This window comes from Callionymus lyra, chromosome 15 (assembly GCF_982586985.1).
Source record: "Callionymus lyra chromosome 15, fCalLyr1.hap1.1, whole genome shotgun sequence".
Lineage (NCBI taxonomy): Eukaryota > Metazoa > Chordata > Actinopteri > Syngnathiformes > Callionymidae > Callionymus > Callionymus lyra.
In genome coordinates this window covers 20,210,735-20,229,299 of record NC_141832.1, presented here as the reverse complement: position 1 = coordinate 20,229,299, position 18,565 = coordinate 20,210,735, and the positions used below count along the sequence as shown (strand labels likewise).

Genomic DNA, 18,565 nt, shown 5'->3' with positions numbered 1-18,565 from the left:
GGGAATGCAGAAAAGGCAATAGTGTTTCTGAAAGAACAAACAGGTTAAAGTTCATGGTCTGACTTAGGTTAAGGTTTTTGTAATCGTCTGTTTGGCCCCGTGCACGAGTTGAAGTTACTATTCCGTTAGAACGTAAACATGTCTTTACAGAGGTATTCAATTAAAAAGAAAAGCGTTGCTATATACCTACACAATACTGCATTATTTGGCTTTAAAAAAAAGCACACACACAATTCTTTTTGCCTTTGTAAAAAACACAACACAACCGATACACATAAGATCATACAACACATATCAACCACTACTCCACCATTCATATTTGTATTAGCAGGCTATTTTATCGTTAGCATTTTGATCAGCAAAACTGAATTTAACCTTCAGATTGTAATTAATAAATCACGTTCAACAATCAGATTATTAGCAGTAAATAAGGCAATATTCAATGGTTAATGTGTTTAGATGTGGAGCCACAACATTCACAAGAAAACTTGTATACATTACAATCATATACTAACAAAATGCGAAGGTAATGCAAGTTATGTTTTCTCAATGTACTATGTTGTGTTATTTTAAACTGATCACTACTACGTTGTTATAGATGGAATTCACAGCGGAAGAGTAAATATTTTGAGTTGAATTACATTTTTTTTATTAACACATTAAACGTAGACAGGATTTTTAGTTTACTACTCATTTCCTTAACATCGTCTCAGGAGACTGGAACTTAAACCTTCTTCCAGTTCATCACAGACGACACATAAGCATCTTGTTCAAACAAAAAGAGTTTAAATGTCTTTTTAAAGTCAAACTATAAGCAAAATGTTAATATTTATTATGGTAACGATTTGCCTTTTTTTGAAAAACAGAAACATGTGAACTATGGGAGGAAAGTTGTTGATAAAAATGGTAAATATTGAGTATCTGTAGACGTTTCGTAGCTAGACAAGAGACAGTTTACTTCCGCTCTCAGATAAATAAACGGACCAAAAAAAAAAAAAAAAGCGCAACATTGATCATCACAATGTCATATTATAGCAGTGGGTTGATAAAAATAAGAAACCCTTCAAACTTTAAGATCAGACTTCAATGAAAGGACAGTGATGGAGATGCATCTACAGCTAGCATAATGTCAGAGTATAAATATACGTGTATCAGTATTTAATAATTTGACTTCTTCGTGCTAAATAATCTTCTGAACTCCATCCTTCTGCCCACAGGAAGCCTGTGTAGGGCTTCGTAGTGACGTGGTCCGGAGCTGCAAATACATAAAAGGGCACCATGATTGTAAGTGACACGAATATAAAAGTGTGAACAAGTGTGTCTTGTTTCGATAGAAACCTATGATCTGACACAGGGATCATCACAGCAGGTTGAGGAGGACACGTCACTTAGCAGAAGGAAAGTGGTGTTGCTGGTCATTTCTGATGTAGATGAATGATGGGAATATTACAGGTGATCCAGGATCAGCCAGTTTGTTCATCAAGAGGTTCTGTGGAGACATAAGGAGCTTGAAGAAGGTTGAGAAGGTAAAAGAAAGTGTCCTGATGTTTCTCCAGAGCTACAGTAGGATGCAGCTTTGGTTCTTCTTTAGATCCTCTTTTGAATATTTCCTTTGTGAAGTGAAAGTAGGTGAATTCCTTCTTTAATATTATTGGAACATCTGAATACACTTGTAGACTCAGTTATTAATGTAGAATTAAATACATGGTAGATAAAGCGAGTACAATTTAGTCAAGATAAATAATGGACCCCAGACAACTTAGGTAATATAAATCTTTTCATTTGTTAATGTTATCATTATCTAATAAATACATCTAGTAAAACCGTAACCAGAGTAAACTAAAAAAAAACCAAAGATAAAAGATATACAAGCTCAACAAAAGGGCTACACAGACGTATCGAGTGCAGATACAAGGGTCAGTCGTCCCATGATGAGCATGTGTAGTTTGAAAACTTTTCTTTCGTCATGTCCGTTTCTGGGAACGCTCTCAGGAAAGGGTGATGCATCATCCGTGATAAAAACTCTTGCTGGATTTACAGTACATTTGCTAAACAAAAACTCCTGGTCACATGTTTCTGCCGTTTATCTTCAGTGTACTGAAATATTCTGGTCAAGTCAAAGTACTATTACATTACAAGTACAAGTACATTGTTCCGTCTAAAAAAACGACTCAAGTAAAATTAAAAAGAACAGTAAAGGTACTTTTTTTAATGTCAATATTTTTATTGATGCATTGCAAACAAGTACCATCTCGACATTTGACACAACTTTTTTAACTACTCATTATGATTTCAAGTATGTATACTAGTACACAAATAATGTGCTCAATGAGCTTCAAGCTTGTCACTCAAAATTGCAATTTCGTATTAAACTTTTAACGGGTAAGGAATCTTAATAGGTTTTGCTGCATAATTACTCAAGATAGTTAACCTATGACTTAACTAACTAGTACCTAAGAAGGTAAAAAAGCAGTTGTATTTGCTTGAGTAAACTGTATAAGCTTTTTGTCAGGAAAAAAAACACACAAATCTGTTGTGTTGGTGAAGGATGAACTAATACAGTCGCGTTGAGTCAGTTGAGAGAAATATCATCACATTTGTTCAAATACTCAGAGATCACTCGTGCTCAGGGTGACACACACCAGGGAACAGAACCACACTGGACAAACACACAATGTGTGTTTCAAAGCACTTGTAAAAAAAACAAAAAACACAGGAGGCTTCACTGACCTTTGACCTCTCTGCTGTTGCTGCTTGGAATGTTTATGATGAAGACACTTGACGTGTCGCAGTCTGAAGTTCAACCTGAGCAGAGAATGTGAAGCACACATGCACTGACGGCACACACACATTATTGACTCGTTGAAAAATGAATGCACTTCACACTAATGCACACGAATCTCACACATAATCGAAACACACACATCTTAAACGACATCTAGATATTCTGCTGGCGCGTTTTTTCTTTTCGTCGTTCTCCGATGGGTCTCATGTTCCAGTGTGCGAGACCAGCATGTGGACGTGTGGCGGTTGCTGAGCAACACATGTGGAAGAGAGATGAAGGTGGGCGTGGCTCAGCAGGAGGGATGACGGCAGAGAACAATCAGGATAATGGTTAATTTTGGATCACTTTAACCTTCTGAGTGAGAGGAGAGATTATTAAGGCTGAACCTGGTGACAGGTGTGAGCCAGGACGGACATCAAGACCTTTTCTACGGCGGAACCAGTCGATGGTTGCAACCGTTACCGATATCTTTGTTACAAGAAGCAAGAAATAAAAATGATATGGAAATGCACCTTATCTAGACCTGGGCAAAGTGTGTCCCGGAGCCACATGTCAAAGTATATTGAGATAACTTCATTTTGTACTAGATTATTAGATAATGCAATACTATTAAAATTCCAAATAAACGTGTTAAGCTGCTCTTTTTAGGACCTTACAATTTAATGCAGCCATATCCAAAAGTATAATTAATTAATTCACCCTAAAAATACATTTTTGTGCAAAAAGGTATGGTTTCATTAAAACGATGTTCTCTGTATTTGTTCCCAGGTACTCATACGACTGTTCTCTTCAACCCTGTTGTCTTGACGACCCCTAACATGAAGAAATTCACAAAAATAATCTCAATTATAATGAAGACTTAGATATTGATCCCACATACAAAACAAAAACACAGACATATTTAGAAAGGTGACAAACGTGTCTAGTAGTTTGATCCATCAGTGTTTTTTCGTTTAATTCCTCCTTTTACTTTGTTAATGTGATTCTAGTTTAAGTTTTAAAATAGGTATGACATGGAGGAAAACGTTTTTCCATCAGTGGAAGTCACTTGTTGCAGCAGCAATACGTCTCAAAGCAGGAGAAAAGACAGAAAAAGAGGAAAGGTTTTTAGATGATCAAAACAAAAGAGAAAGTCTTTAGATATTGTTTACATTGTGTAAGGATAAGAAAATACTTTGAAATATTAGCTTCTTGTAATACTTTCTTTTAGAGTTTTTATATTTTCTATTTACCTTTAAATTACATTGTTTTGTGAACAGAAATATTAAACATTTTTATTTATTCCACGTTGATCTTTTTCCATCAATAGTTTCATTTACCCGAGTCAGTGAGTGGAAACATTCCATGTCAGTCTTGCTGTGATAGGATTGATATTCTGTAGTTCCATCTGAAGTTCATGAACCCTATAGTGAAAAAGTGAAAACTTTTTGAAAAAACACAGCAGTCATTCATTTTTATCATGAGCCATACATTTCTTGGCTTATAAAAGTGGTTTTGTTCATGTCCTGGAACCTTAAACTCTTGCTTTTATAAATCTTATTATTGTTTGATTAAAATATTGTTATAAGATTTCCTAATGTGGCGTTTTTTCCCCCCTAACTTTGACTAGTCTGATGTGAACACTTTTAATTCATTTATGTTCAGTGTCATAAATAGATCCAACCAAATTTAAAGAACATTTAAACTCTGTGAAAAAGTAACTGCATGAAACCTCTAACTAACTTTTTCCTTGTTTTGTTAAAACCTTTTAGCGCATCTGGACTTGCAAACACGAGATACAAATTCACCAATTGTGTTTATTTAATAACTATTAAGATAATGTTTTAATAAATAAATTGATAGTAAGAATAAACGTTTTGTTCATATTCATAGCAGCACAAGAGTTGAACTAAAGTCTGCATCGAGAGAAATAGACATAGTATCGGCCATAATAAATCTTATAACTTGTAATTTAATTAATTTACAACATAAACATTTATCAATAGCTTTTTACTAATTTATATAAATGAACACCCAAGACATTAAAGTTTGAAAACTACATTTTAAAAACTGTAATTTTATAAATATTCAAATCAGAGTAGACAGATATATACATTATAACCAGTATTGAAAGCACAGCTGTTGACAAAACCACTAGGTTCGCCATAGGTTAACCAGATGAAGTCCAAACTAAAGTTAAATGTTTTAAACAAGCATCTGTGTATCTGTTAAAACAAACAAAACAATTATTAAGTATTTATAAAAGATAGTTTTTCTTACCAACGTGATATTCCGTTTAAATAAACTGTTTTGAAGTCCAACACGTTCCAGGCGTGACAGGGTCCAGCGACGAACCCCAGCTTCCCACGACAAGAGCGCCACCAGGAGGTCGGAGGGCAGCACTGCGGGCGGGCCTTTTGATCCAGACCTGCGGCCTATAGTGAGTCCGTCTGAGGGTCCGTCCCCGCGGGTCCTTATCTCGTCCCGGAACCCTTGAAGAATGATTGATTTTTCATCTTATGATCAATCCATTTTTTAAAATAATTTAATAATTAATTATAAGTATTATTTTGCCCAGAAGTAAGTTTATCATGATTTAAATCTTTTATTTGTATTTATTATCAGCGTGTTTGATGACGTGTTTAGTTCAAAAACAACTACCGCTTTGATAAACGTCAAATCCATTTACTTCGGATCCTGATCGATATGTTGAACGACAGCTATGACGGGTCGTCGTGTGTCGATACACACTCACGCGCGAACACTGGACCCCCCACACTCGACCCTTCCCCCCAACTCACGCGCACCCACGCGCACGAACTCATTCGAGCATGGCCCCAACATCGGAGGCCGACGAAGGCCCGAACCCGCCTGAGAACGAAACAGGAAACGATTTTCTGTCGATACCGGGCTTCGATCCGAACCGATCGACCGCAAGGCGCGTCGGGAAATATTAATTCGCGATGATTGGCGGCGAGAGCGCGCACGCCGGACTCGCCCGCCGGCGGTAATAACCTATGCAATAGTGCGCGATCACGCGCGTTCGCACCTTTAAAATTTAAAACATGTGCGCGCTCTCGTTGCGCGTGCGTGTCCCCGACTCGCGAGACAATAACTAAAGACGCAAACTTGCCTTCATCATAGTTCAGAGACTGTTATCAAAGCGAGTGTCAGTCATGGTGCGTTCAGGGGCAGCACTGTGTCCCAATAAAACACACTGATAACTTTGCTTAACTTAAATTATTATTATGTGACTGAAACATCATCACTGCAGATAATAAAACCTTTATTTATAGAAGAAGTAGCTGGGCCAAATAAAGATGAAAAACAATGCATGAGTTGAGATAAAGAAAATATTTAAAAACGTTTTTCATTCTTTTTTTATATTGCATTTCCAGTGGATGGTTTGAACTTTTCTTTCCACAGATGTGTTCCCAGGTGAACTGTGGGTCAGACCCCGGATTACTTCACCCAGTAGTCTGACCTATTATATCATCTTTCCATCCCTACCTTGAGAGAGAGGGATCAATAAAGTTTATCTTTTTATCTAGATCTTCAAAGCGGTAGAATATTCCACACTTTTTATGGATTCAGAGGAGCTGATCCTCTGCTGCTCCATTTACCCTCTAGTATTTCCAGGGAGAAGAGAAGTGATCTTGAAGAAAACAACTCAGAACTTTTACAAGAAAGTTTGCCCATTAAATAAAAGTTTTCATTTTGATGTTTCTTTAATATTTTTACTCTGATTTCTCTTTATGCGACTATAGATTAAAAAGAAGAGGAAAACATGTGCTTAAATATTTGGATGACTTTTCAGGAACTCATATTAAAGTGTAAAAAATGTGTGAATCCTTTTCAACCAAACAACTATGAACGTATATTGCTTAATTTATTGAAAATAAACTCTCTAATCAATCTAAAGCTTACATCAGATACAATTATAGAAAGATGTCTGCACAGAAAAATAAATCCAAATTACAAAAAAAATCTTAAATCATGTGAAAGTTTTTCCTGTTATTTTTAAAATATTCTTTGTCAGCATTTAGTGTAGTAAAGATGGTGAAGTCAAGTTTCCTAAATCTGATTTAATTATTTTAATTACAAAATTAAATTATTGATGTTTTATGAAATGTACGTAAATCAAAAGTACTTTTACGCAACAATTTAATTACTCATAAAATAAATCCTAAACTCTTGACGGATGATTTGGTCTGAAATACTGAAGGCCTTCATCTATGGTCCAGAGAGAGATGGAAGGTAAAACTGGGTCTAACTCATAAAAGAGGTTTTCAAAAGAGGGCCAGTCGTAGAATCCATATCTCCTGATGACGGGAAGGTCTCTGTGGAATGTTTGATCCAAAAAAATCATCAGAAATAATAAGAAATGGATCCGGACTTTCTAGAACTCTCCTCTCCCTCACACAAGCAGCAGCACTGTTGGTGATAATAATAAAACATTTTATTTGTATAGCACTTTTCTAAATACTCAAAGACACTTGACACGGAGAGAAAGCAACAATGAGAACATTATGAATAAAAATAGAAACAACTTTCAAAAGAGAAAATACAATGTCAGTAGAATCGAGTGAAATGTCAAAGGACCCTCGTGTTCGCCACGTTCTTCTGCGTCCTGATCCTTCTTCACGCCGAGGTCGCACTGACCCTCGACCCCACTGACCGAGGACCAGGGTGTGCGGATGTGCTGTGTTTGGCCACTGAGCAGCTGCTGGGTCACATCTGACGGTCAGGCGGGTGAGACGGCAGTGAGGGGTGAGGTGGGTGGGATGTACAAAGCACTTCAAGTGCTTCTTGTGAGGGAAACTTAACAGTCAGTTTTTGGAACAGAAATCAGGTGACGGTTCAACTCCCAGCCAATAAGTTAATAAAAACTACAAGAACAACATAACAAAAAAAAAAAAAAAAAGTGAAAACAGGCTTGTAACAGGTGGAGAGTCCATGGGTGGCAGTTCTTGGAATCAACAAGGGGGGCGCCCTCGTTTTCATTCTGCACGCGGCTCTGGTCGGCACGAACAGAAAACTGGTCATGATAGCACCTGAGACACACACACACACACACGCACACACGTCCTGGACACCAGGACATCAAAGTTCACGTCAAACCTTTCAGTCACTTTCAGAACCGCGTATGTTCTTCAACATACCAGACGTCGGCCCGGGGATAACACCCCCTAAAAAAAATTAAAAAAAACGGGTTGTAATCTGGAATATTGCCCTTGAGCAACACGGTTAGCTTCTCCCTCTAATGTTTGAGTCGTATTAGTCGAAAAACAGTGAAAATAAACATTTGTACACCGAAGGTTCCTCTGGAGCCGTCGACCCGGTACTATGGTTTTGAAGGTGGGCAATCAACACTTGAGGGGGAGGGGGGGGAGTGGGAGGAGCAAACACTATTCATAATAGGAGGGCCGGACGATATACCTATAATGGGGGAGGGGGTCATTTTTCTGATCAACTTATATCGGTGAAGGCAACATATCTGCTTCGAAACTAACTAACAGTAATCTACTAGTTCAACGTTCCACGCTTCCCGAATGTCGTCCCAGCATGCCAACGTGCTCCACCCGCGGGGCTGGATGTGGAGGAATGAGCAGGAGGCGTGGTGGTCGGTGGACGTGTGGTAAAAAGGGGGGAACAGAGGCGGGGGGTTTATGTGGGTCTCATTGATTGTAGAGCGAGCGCTGCTCCCAGGGCATGCTCTGGATGGAGCGCGGCACGGGCGAGGGCTTCAGCGACGGCGCTCCGTTGGGATGGAGGGAGTGACCGATGGGGTTGATGGTGGTGAGCGGCCGCTGCGGGGCCAGAGAGAAGGTGTCCTGGTGCTTCGGCTGTGTGCGGAGACAAGAATAAAAAACTTTAGAATTCCAAGTATTTGACAGGAAAAAAAAAACTAAGATAATTGTTGGACCCTGTGATTTTTCCTGATTTTAAATAAAGTTCTGCGCTAAAATCCTCTTAACGACCAAATAACTGGAAGACTCGGCGCTGTGTTCTGGGACAATAAAAGCAGACGGATGTCGGGGGGGAAACAATGTGACAATGAACGGAGAGCTACATGCAAAGTGAAACAGCAGGAAAAGGGTAAAGTTCAAAGGTTAAACTTTGAACGCATCTTTAAATTGAGGTAGTAAACAGGACTTTGTTTTCATCCGAACTCAAGCAAACTCATTTTCTGCACCCAGATATGTAATGCATATCAAGTTATGGGGGTCACACACACACACGCACGCAGAAAGGAAGGAGATGAGTGTTGGCGTTCAACTGGGATGGTTTCCAGTTAGTGTCGCAGAGATGTCGGAGCTCATCTGCTGGGGTTAGTAGGCAGACAGAAGGAGTGGCAGCTAGCTAGCTAGTTAGCAGGTGCATCTCCTACCATGGGGTGGGCGCTCAGCCTAGTGTATCCCGAGCTCATCTCCTTTACCTCGGGCACCAGGGGATGCAGCAGGGAGGAGTAGGAGGAGGTGGCGCCTGAGCCGGAGGACACGTGTTTGTTGGAGCTCCTCATGCTCTGCTGGCTGCTCTGGGAGGACACCGAGCTGGGACGACCCTGAGGGACACCGAAACGTTGACTAGCGTCGCTACGATTGGTCGCGGAAATACGAGTGACTCGAAGACAACAAACCGACCTGGTAGCTCCTCCCGACCTGGTGGGGGTCGGGCACGGGCTGGCCGGCCACGCCGCCACCCTGGCCTCCCTGGGACATGGGGGAGACACAGTGGGAGGGCAGGGACTCCTGCTGGCTGTGTCCCGTGTGCTGCATCATGGACGGGGTGTTGGCGTTGTTGTTGTTGTTCCTCTGCTGCTGGCGGCGCTGATTCACTCCGAAGTTGTTGCGCCGTCCACCACCAGTCTGGAGGGAGGGAAGGAGAGCAGGGGGGTGCAGAGACACAAGCAGAGAGGTGAAGATCACAGAGCAGAGACACACCTAATGTTATATATATAGAGAGAGCGATGGACGATGGACGGGAGGACGGATGACTGAGAGGCTGCATCACATGTTGACAGATGGACAACAACTCCTCTTCATCGTCTTGTTGAGTGACACCCACGCAAACCTCACAACAGAACATGAAATAATGACAACAACGTTTACAATGTACACCTGCAGCCTGAACTCTGCCTCAACATTCTGTGTCTGGGGAGTTTGAAATCCTAGGAGATGATCCCAAAATAACATTTTTTTTTAACCTTTTCTAAAATGTCAGAAAAACATGTTTTTAACTCTTCGCGTTTACACGTTACGTCCAGTACTGACATTTCGGACTTGGTCAGCCATCTTTTGCGTGATTTTAAAAATAGTGAAAAAACGTTGTGTTTTGTTTTCTCTCTTATCATCAACTTTTTTTCTTTTTTAATGTTTGAACCTTTGAATCTTTTTGGTGCCAGAAAGCAGACATTTTTTAATTTGCCAATTTAGGAAATGTCATTGTAAGTAAGTAAGTCATTTATATTTGTAGAGTACTTTTCCTGACCAGGGTCACAAAGCGCTTAAATAACATTCAAAACAATACCCAATAAATGTATACTTAAAAGGTTAAGACGACACAGAGATCAACGCAGGATGTATAATTTTTAAGAAATTTCTTTGTTTAGATCATCTTCAATCTTATGAATACTATTTGGTTTAGTGATATTAACTCTATATTTAATGAAATGGGGATTTTTTTTTTTATTTAACTTGAATTTTGAAAAAAAATAATTCCAAGTGTCTTCTTGGCCCTTTTCAAAACATTTACTCACAGTTTTCACATGAATTTCGGATCACCAATACCTTCTGGCCTATTCAGTTAAACCTACTGCACTAAAAATAATTAAAATCATCTTCTACAGACAACATGTGTAAAGAGTATTTCTAATAACATTAATATTTGTATAATATAATCCATGTGAGAAAGTTGCAGCAGTTTATTGATTTGATTTGAAATGAATAGGATTTATGCTTTACTTTAAACCGTTTTAATTCAGACCTTGGTGTGTCATGAACTGGTCAGTACCAGTCATTTGTTACCAGGCAAGACTGATAAACTGTAAAATTTAATTTCTGTCGTTCGTTTTGGTTAATATTATTATCATTTTAAAGATTATATGCTCTCTGAACTAACATAAGTCTCTCACTCTTGACACATCAAACACTCTTTCCTGTGAAGTTAGTTCATCAAATAAACCATTAACTTATCTGAAGGTCGGTCCATGACTATAAAGCTGACATCAAATGCTGGTGTAGAACGAGTCAACATTTACTCTCCTGCACAGTATATTCACGGCAGCTCAGGCCGAAACATGAGTGGAAATCGACCAGGCCAAATATTTCTCATTGAAGACGCAGCAAAAGAGTCTCACAATAAGAGAATCTAAGGTTTTCTTTTTCTGTCGACACACAAATGGAACAGAAGGGATGATATTTGCTCTATTGAGATGAGGATTTAGAAAGATAACATCGCAAAGCATTATTAGACAGAAGGCAGCTCTCAATAAATATAGATGTTTTTGCGTCAGCTTTGAAAGACTCGACTGACGTCCAATAGTGATCAATTAAAGGTTCATATGTGTTAAATCTTCAGAGAAGTCACGACATTTGGTACCATCTCCACTGATGGTCCGAAAAGAGAAGTTGAGATCTGGGGCTACACTCGCCACGTCTACAGATGACCCTCAACTCAACTACAGTACAGCCATGTTTTCTCTTACACACATGGACATGCACACGGTTTACGAACATGCACACTCGGACCAACCTGGTTTTTGGCCGCGGCGCTGCAGCGGTGCTGGGCCAGGTCCAGCATGGTTCGGTAGCTCTTAAAGCAGGACGGGCAGTTGAACCGGTTCTTATGAACCAAAGCCCCCACGCGCACACACACAGACAGACACACGCACAAAATCAAACAGACACACACACAAGCACACAAGTTTTTGATTATGATCCACAAAATGTTTAAGTGTCTGATCTCTGTCCCTGAGTCTGTCCCTGCACTGGACTAACCCTGAGCTAACCCTGGTGCTACGGCATGCTTGATGTCGGGGTTAGAGGGGGAACAGAGCACATGCACATTCAGGACAGAGAGGACTCAGAACTGTCCACATCCTGCTGCACACGTATGAACCCGAGTCACTGAACAACTTTCCAGATCAGAACGAAGAATCTTTGAAAGCGGACAGGCAGTAGCATTAGTGCAGCAGACAAAGCCGAGGGTTCGAATGATGGCGTGATATAGACAACCAGACGAGTGAGTTTGAGCTTAAATAGCCAAAAACCAGTTTAGGTTAAACAAAGCAGTTGTGTTCAACTTAACCATGTTAATGTCTTCAAACAGAAAATGAGTTTCCTGTTTATCTCAGTGTCTTTCCAGCTTAATCACTTCTGTATGTTAATTTACCTTCATATTAGTACATGTGTACACAATGTTTTGAAGTTGTGTTTGTTGTGTTAAGACAGACATGTTTATTTAAAATTTTAAAGAACTTAGCTTATTTTGAAATGGCTACAAATTTCCTGGCCGAAAGCAGCTCATCTTCCATTGCAGCCACCCACAGTAAAAGTGTTTTTCTCTCCGGAGAGTAAGTAATTAAGTAATTTATATTTATAGAGCGCTTTTCTAGACCAGGGTCAAAGTGATGCGACTTAACACGTTAACAGTTCATTTAGTTACTTTTTTTTTCAAATCTAACATTTTCATTTGTTTAGCTTTAACTTTGGCATTTTATAATGTTATAAATATATATTTACAACTTTATTGACACTATACAAGCTGGTTTAACAAGACCACTGCTAGTTTAAAAAAATAACCAGTGAGCAGCCAGATGGTCTTCGACGTCAGGTCGGCACATTGAGTCCTAAGAGATTTAAACAGTTGAAGTAACGTTTCAAACAACGCTGGATTGAAGTTATAAAATGTTATTGACCAAATTTCTCTTGTTTCTGACCGCTTAGGAAATTATTTTTTTTTCAGAGCAATATCCAGCAAAAACATGGAAACAAGGCAGAGTTGTGTTGAACATATACTTGAATCCTCCCCTGGAATCACAAACCTTTTCAAAACAATAGAATACTTCAAGGGTGCTGGAAATTTGAAGGTCTAAGAGTTTAGAGAAACAAGCATTTGCAATAACAAATTTAGTTGTATACCCCAGTAAAATAACAATGAAATCTATGGAGCAGAGATGTGGAATTTAAAGGAGTCCTTTTAATGGGTTGTTTAAAAAGAGGTTGGATCTCAGTATGGCTATCATGAGGCATTTTAATAAAATACTTCAGAGCGTCAGAATTGTATTCAGTACAAATCGTGTCTTTTTTTCCACACAATTCAATATGCATTCTGCTTTCTTCTGAATCGAGTGTGTGTATTTTCAAGAGAGAAAAAATAACAGGGTTCACCCGATAATGCGACTCATTGTGTGATTCATGGATCGATCTCTGGGAGTAAAAGTTCTGCCTCCACAGCAAAGTACCATCTACAACAATCCTGTGGCCAAAAGCCAACCTTTGGTTACATATATGCAAACATAAGGAGAAAAACTTTAAGATGGATGATTTAGAAAACCTTCAGCATTCTGTTCTTAGTTCCTTTGTTGTTTTAAATATGAACAAGTGTTTTAATGTTAATCGCACATTGTAATATCCTTTCTTACAACTGTTCTTGTTACTTTTCCTATCATATATATCTTTTGCATCCCTTTCTTTCTTAAAGCTGTTGTCTACGAGTTACTTGCAAAGGCAAACTGAATTAATGCAAACATTTCACGTTACAGCCATTCATGGGCAACACTCCATCATGGAAACCAAGATGAAGAGAGAAGATTAATTATTGAGAAGATAATTCTCAATGATGAAGATGTCTTCTTTAAGAACACATTTTTTTCCACCACTTGTTTAATTTAAATTTCTAAATTTTTGACACAAGCTACCAATAACATAAAACGTAACGAAATTGTCGATTATGGTCTCAGATGATCAAAGTTTTCGCAAAATTACCAAAATTACAATTGAAACCAATTATCCAATTTTTCTTTTATTATTAATGAAAATAGGCTCCTCCTGTGCTACATGATCACAATAGGCACCGTGTTGTCAACGCTGGTTTAGTTCAATGCTGCGTTCACTGACACGGTGAGGAGAAATGTATTTATCCACGACTTGAAGTAAAACCACATAAAGATACTGCAGATCACAGTCTGCAGGTTTAACACCGTAATGCAACAGTGAAACCCGACGTAAAGTTTAGCTGATGCGACCACAGGATTTAAAACTCTGCAAAATGTACAATTTGAAAGTATATCCAGGAATTATCTCTAGAAATGTGGTTGTCCTGCTGATTTACTGGTGAAAACATGAAAAATATTATTACTTTTAATAACCTGTCCACCTGATCTCTTACTCATTCACCTGAAGAATGATCGTTTTGCATCAAGATGTTATTCATGCAAGGTCTGTGGAATCAAGAGAGGAGGAGAACAGAAGAAGGGGATTCCCAGCAGCTTCTCTCACCTGGTTGGTTGAGGCTGCTGTGCAGCGGTGCTGAGCCAGCTCCAGCATGGTCCTGTAGCTCTTACAGCAGGACGGGCAGTCGAAGCGGTTCGGCCCGTCATCGTGGATTCTCTGATGGTTCCGTAGATACCGTGCCAGGCGGAAGGCTTTCCCACAGAGGTCGCACATGTATCGCTTCTGACCGTGGATTCTCATGTGATTTCGGAGGGACATGTAGTTAGTGTAAGGCTTGCTGCAGAAGTCACACCTGAGTTGGATGGAGAAGTAGTACGAGTGAGTGATTTGGGATGAATGACTGTGCCTTAACTCTGTTTTTTGTTCATATTCTGTTTATTTGTTAATTATCTAAGTATTGTTGATTCTTTATTTCATTTGTTGATTATTTATTTATTATATTTTCTTGAATGCGTTATTTAATGTCTACTTTATGTTTTGCATCATGGGTCTGACAGGACCACAATTTCATCTATATATAGCTGTATGTCTTGATACATGTATATTTGACAATAAAAGAACTTAAACTTGAAAAGAGAATTTGCCCTTGGCTGATGTCCCCTCTGTCAGTAAAGAATGCTAGTTTAATTTTGTTCTCCCCCAGGGCTTGATAATGAGGATAATTATCTACACAGGTTCTCTTGGCTGAAGTTAAATGTCATTTATTGTATGAAAATAATATACAATAAAGATTTAATTAAAAAAATAGAGCCAAAAAACATCTCATAAACATAATAAAGTTCTATCTATCTATATATTCGAATTACAATTTATATAAAGTGATACAATTTAGTCGCTACATGGCTTTAATTAGGCAATTACAATGTATTGAAAAGAATAACCCTTTTATTTAGAGAAAACATTACTCAAATTATAAAAAGGCAATTTGCATTCACTATTTGAGAGTAACTTGCATTTATTCCAGTTTGACAGAAACTAAATAAATACTTGATATCATCTACACTGTACCCAATTTAGCCATTACCTTTGGAAATGTAAAATGAATTTACAGGAAAATGTTTTGCTTTATTTTAATTATTCAGCAAAGGTGGCAATGGAAGCTAAATTCAAGCCTGATTCTTCAATCAAAATATTGTGGATATCGAAAATTTATAAATAATAATTTAGTGTGATACGTTTTATAGTAATTCTTAGAAAAAATTGGAATCCATAGTTCAGGCAGCATTGCAGCACCGGTATTGGAAAAACCATAATACCCTAGTTTTTAATCAAGCAACGCTTTTAAATTGACTACCAATATAAAAATACACATCTCCATTAAGTGTATACTACCTGAAGTCTCCAGTCTTGTGTGTGAGCTTGTGGTTGAGGAGGGAACTGGCGTGCTTGTAGGCGCAGGTGCACATGTCGCACACATACGGCCTCTCGTCTGAATCCCCGTCATCTGGCGTCGTCGTCGCTTGCACCGCCGCCCGAGACTCCAGTGACAAACTTGAACTTGAGAGTGACGTCGAGGAGAGACTGGAGGTGGAGAGCGGCGCGGACGACGAGGGGAGCTGATCGCACCAGTTGATGGTCGAGCTGGGCTGTTGTTGACAAACACAAGTTCCAGGGTGAGTTAGTTTTTGCACAGAAAGACGACAATAATGTGGCTGGTAAGGAAGCACACATACATCGCACTTATGATAAATACTTGGATGTGTATTTTAACCCGGTTACAGTTTAAATATGAAAAAAAGCTTCCTTTTTTAATAGAATATTTTTAAAGTGACATTTTAAAATTTCTTAATTTCTAAATATTTTCGCGAAAATTGTTAACGTATGATATCATTTTATATTATAATATACACAGATGTTGTCTTAGTGACACATCTAAATGACCCCACTTTTGTTGGACTCTATAGATGCAAACTCCTGAAGGTCATCTGGTCTAGTTGCTCGTAAAATAACCATGACGACACATTATTAGCCTTTGCCTGCATGGAACTAAGAAATTGTCTGTATGTTTTGATTCCTTGTGAGCAGATAAAACACAGATGTTGTGTACGTTCTTATTAAGTAAGGTTTTTTTTTTTGTAAATGGAAAGCAGCTGCTCACAAAAACTTAAACCAAATCAAGTAGTATTTATACAAGCATGCATTATTAGTTTGAGAATAACATTAAATATCCGTGTGATATCCTTCACTATGTGGTGAAGGCCGGGCTGACGTTGACAGCGATTGTTTACCTGAATCACGTGTGTGACACTAATCGAAACACGCAATAACGGAAGTGTGTTGGTGTTTTGATCTACTACTACCAGGACTAGTCCAGGCATATAAAAAAAAACCTTGGTTCGGATCGTGCATGTGGCGAAGCGACACCATCAGTTTTGGGTCCACAAAGAACCCTTTCTCACTCCGCAGGGCGTCTTCCGCTCGAGTTTCCTGTGGGGCAGTAGAGTCTGTTTACCCAGACTGAAAATGCCACAGACTAGAGCCATAAAGCTAAAACCCTGGACACTAAGGGGGTCACCAAACAAACTCCATTACACCAGAGAGAATCTCACAACGTTGCCACGTCCAGTGCAGAAGCAACCCGATGTTGTCCTGTTAGCATTAGCTTAGCATCGTTGCACCGCCGCTTCGCCAAACTCGGCAGCTTTGTTTTTAAAAACCAGGCGTTCAAAACTTGTAAACACACACGTGTTTTTTCAGAAAGCACACGGGAATATTTTAACGGACAAAAACGGGTGGTTTAAACGCAGGAAAACAAGGAGATGCTAGGCCGGGAGCCGCTCAGCATGACGCTAAAAAACGCCGCAACTGAGGTTCTTGTGTCACAACAACAAGCTCGGAACCACCGAGTGTAAATAACGTCGGAGAATGCGAGAGAAAACACGTTTAAAAACGAGGAATGGTGTCTCTGGCTAGTGTGTGGCTGCTTCTCTGGATGTTGCTGCAGCTGCGTCTCTTACTCCAGAGTCGTTTGGATCCTTTTTCCAGAACAATTGGGAGCAGTGCCCGAAAGACTCTGTCGATGTCACATAATTCACCCCGTTCCGGTCCTGGAAGTCTCCGTGCGCGCTACCGGTGTTACTCCTGGCATACATGGTAGGTTTTTTAAATCCCTGGACAATGATGGAATAAAAATCAGGCCCGCTTTGGACGGGGATCTTCTTCGGAAAAGAAAAATAGTGCTTCTGTGAAATGAGCGTTTTTGGCGGTAGACGCAACGGAGCATCTGGAGCACTCTCGCCACCTGCTGAACGGGAGGGTTCAGGGTTCAGTGGTGTTTACTTCTATTTTTTTTTAATATTGTTTAACAATGCGAAAGTAAAATTTGGAACCGGTATTAATACGCCCAGAAAAAAAATAACAATATGAATATATTTTAAAAAAAGGAGCTGAAGTAGCCAAAAACACAATTTATTGTTTGGTCTGTAGCACTCACTTAAACTTTTGTAGAGAAACTCACAAACACTGAACAACAACACAAGCCACACTTTTCTCCCACAACCACAGTTTTTTTTACCAAAACCTCGCTGCCTTCATAAAATATTAACTTATGTTCTGAAAGTCTGCACCATTTTTCTTTAATACGCTAAAAACCCTTTTTCTGACGTACCACTGTTCTCTTGCCAGACTCCCCTTCTTGTCATGTCATATTCATGAGGAATAGCAACTCCCTCCTCTCTATTATTATAGCTGTTTTTGTCGTCTTACTTATAATCTGGACCTCTTTGGTCAGGGACATTTACTTTTTTAGACAGTTTTCTTTTCATTAATCAGAATTAAGTAAGTAAATTATTTGTATTTGTATAGCGCTTTTCCAGACCAGGGTCACAAATCACTTAAACAATCAGAACAATACTCAATAAAGTATATACTTTAAAGGTCAAGATAAAACTGATAACACAACAGGAGTTCCAGAAAATCAAGGAAAAGCCTGAACAAATAAAAATGTCTTTAGACGTTTCTTAAAGGAGTCAGTAGATCCATCAATCGCAAAGAGAGAGGAAGATCGTTCCAAAGCTTAGGAGCAACAGCCTGGAAGGATTTATCTCCTCTGGTCCTGAACCGTGTGCGAGGAACCATCAGTAGATTCTGATCCACAGACCTCAGAGCCCGAGCTGGGGTGTAAGGCTGGATCAGATCTCTGATGTAAGGAGGAGCCTGACCATAAATAGATCTGAAAGTAAGAACCAGAATTTTAAAGTTGATCCTGAAAGAAACTGGAAGCAAGTGAAGAGTTTTAGGGAAAAAGGTACTGGAGTATCCAAAAACACAATTTATTGAATGGTCAGGGACATTTAATTGTTTAGACACTTTTCTTTCCATTAATCAGAATTAAGCTTGACAGGGA

The 18,565-nt window shown here is 39.1% G+C and overlaps 1 protein-coding gene across 4 annotated transcripts; it reads right to left on the bottom strand.

Moving 5' to 3' along the window:
* Positions 1-7,210: 7,210 nt before the first annotated feature.
* On the bottom strand, positions 7,211-17,389 carry LOC148065267 (uncharacterized). Of its 4 annotated transcripts, none has more exons than XM_087809516.1 (7): positions 17,178-17,389; positions 15,553-15,806; positions 14,266-14,512; positions 11,519-11,608; positions 9,409-9,633; positions 9,156-9,329; positions 7,211-8,610 (listed from the first exon to the last, which is right to left on the bottom strand). In XM_087809516.1, the coding sequence occupies exons 1-7, from the start codon at positions 17,310-17,312 to the stop codon at positions 8,443-8,445; spliced, it is 1,293 nt and encodes a 430-aa protein (XP_087665642.1). In that variant the 5' UTR covers positions 17,313-17,389; the 3' UTR covers positions 7,211-8,442. The 4 variants fall into 4 exon arrangements, with proteins under 4 accessions (XP_087665642.1, XP_087665644.1, XP_087665645.1 ...); XM_087809518.1 differs by having other exon boundaries at positions 9,204-9,329; XM_087809519.1 differs by lacking the exon at positions 11,519-11,608.
* Between the last annotated feature and the right edge of the window lie 1,176 nt (positions 17,390-18,565).

Bases quoted from the DNA above. Each gene is read 5' to 3' on its own strand.
- LOC148065267 (XM_087809516.1), bottom strand. From the start codon at position 17,312: ATGTATGCCAGGAGTAACACCGGTAGCGCGCACGGAGACTTCCAGGAC. The intron at 9,330-9,408 runs GTCGGTTTGTTG...GGTGTCCCTCAG, and splicing joins AGGTCGGGAGGAGCTACCAG to GGTCGTCCCAGCTCGGTGTC. The intron at 8,611-9,155 runs GTAGGAGATGCA...CTCCGCACACAG, and splicing joins GGCTGAGCGCCCACCCCATG to CCGAAGCACCAGGACACCTT.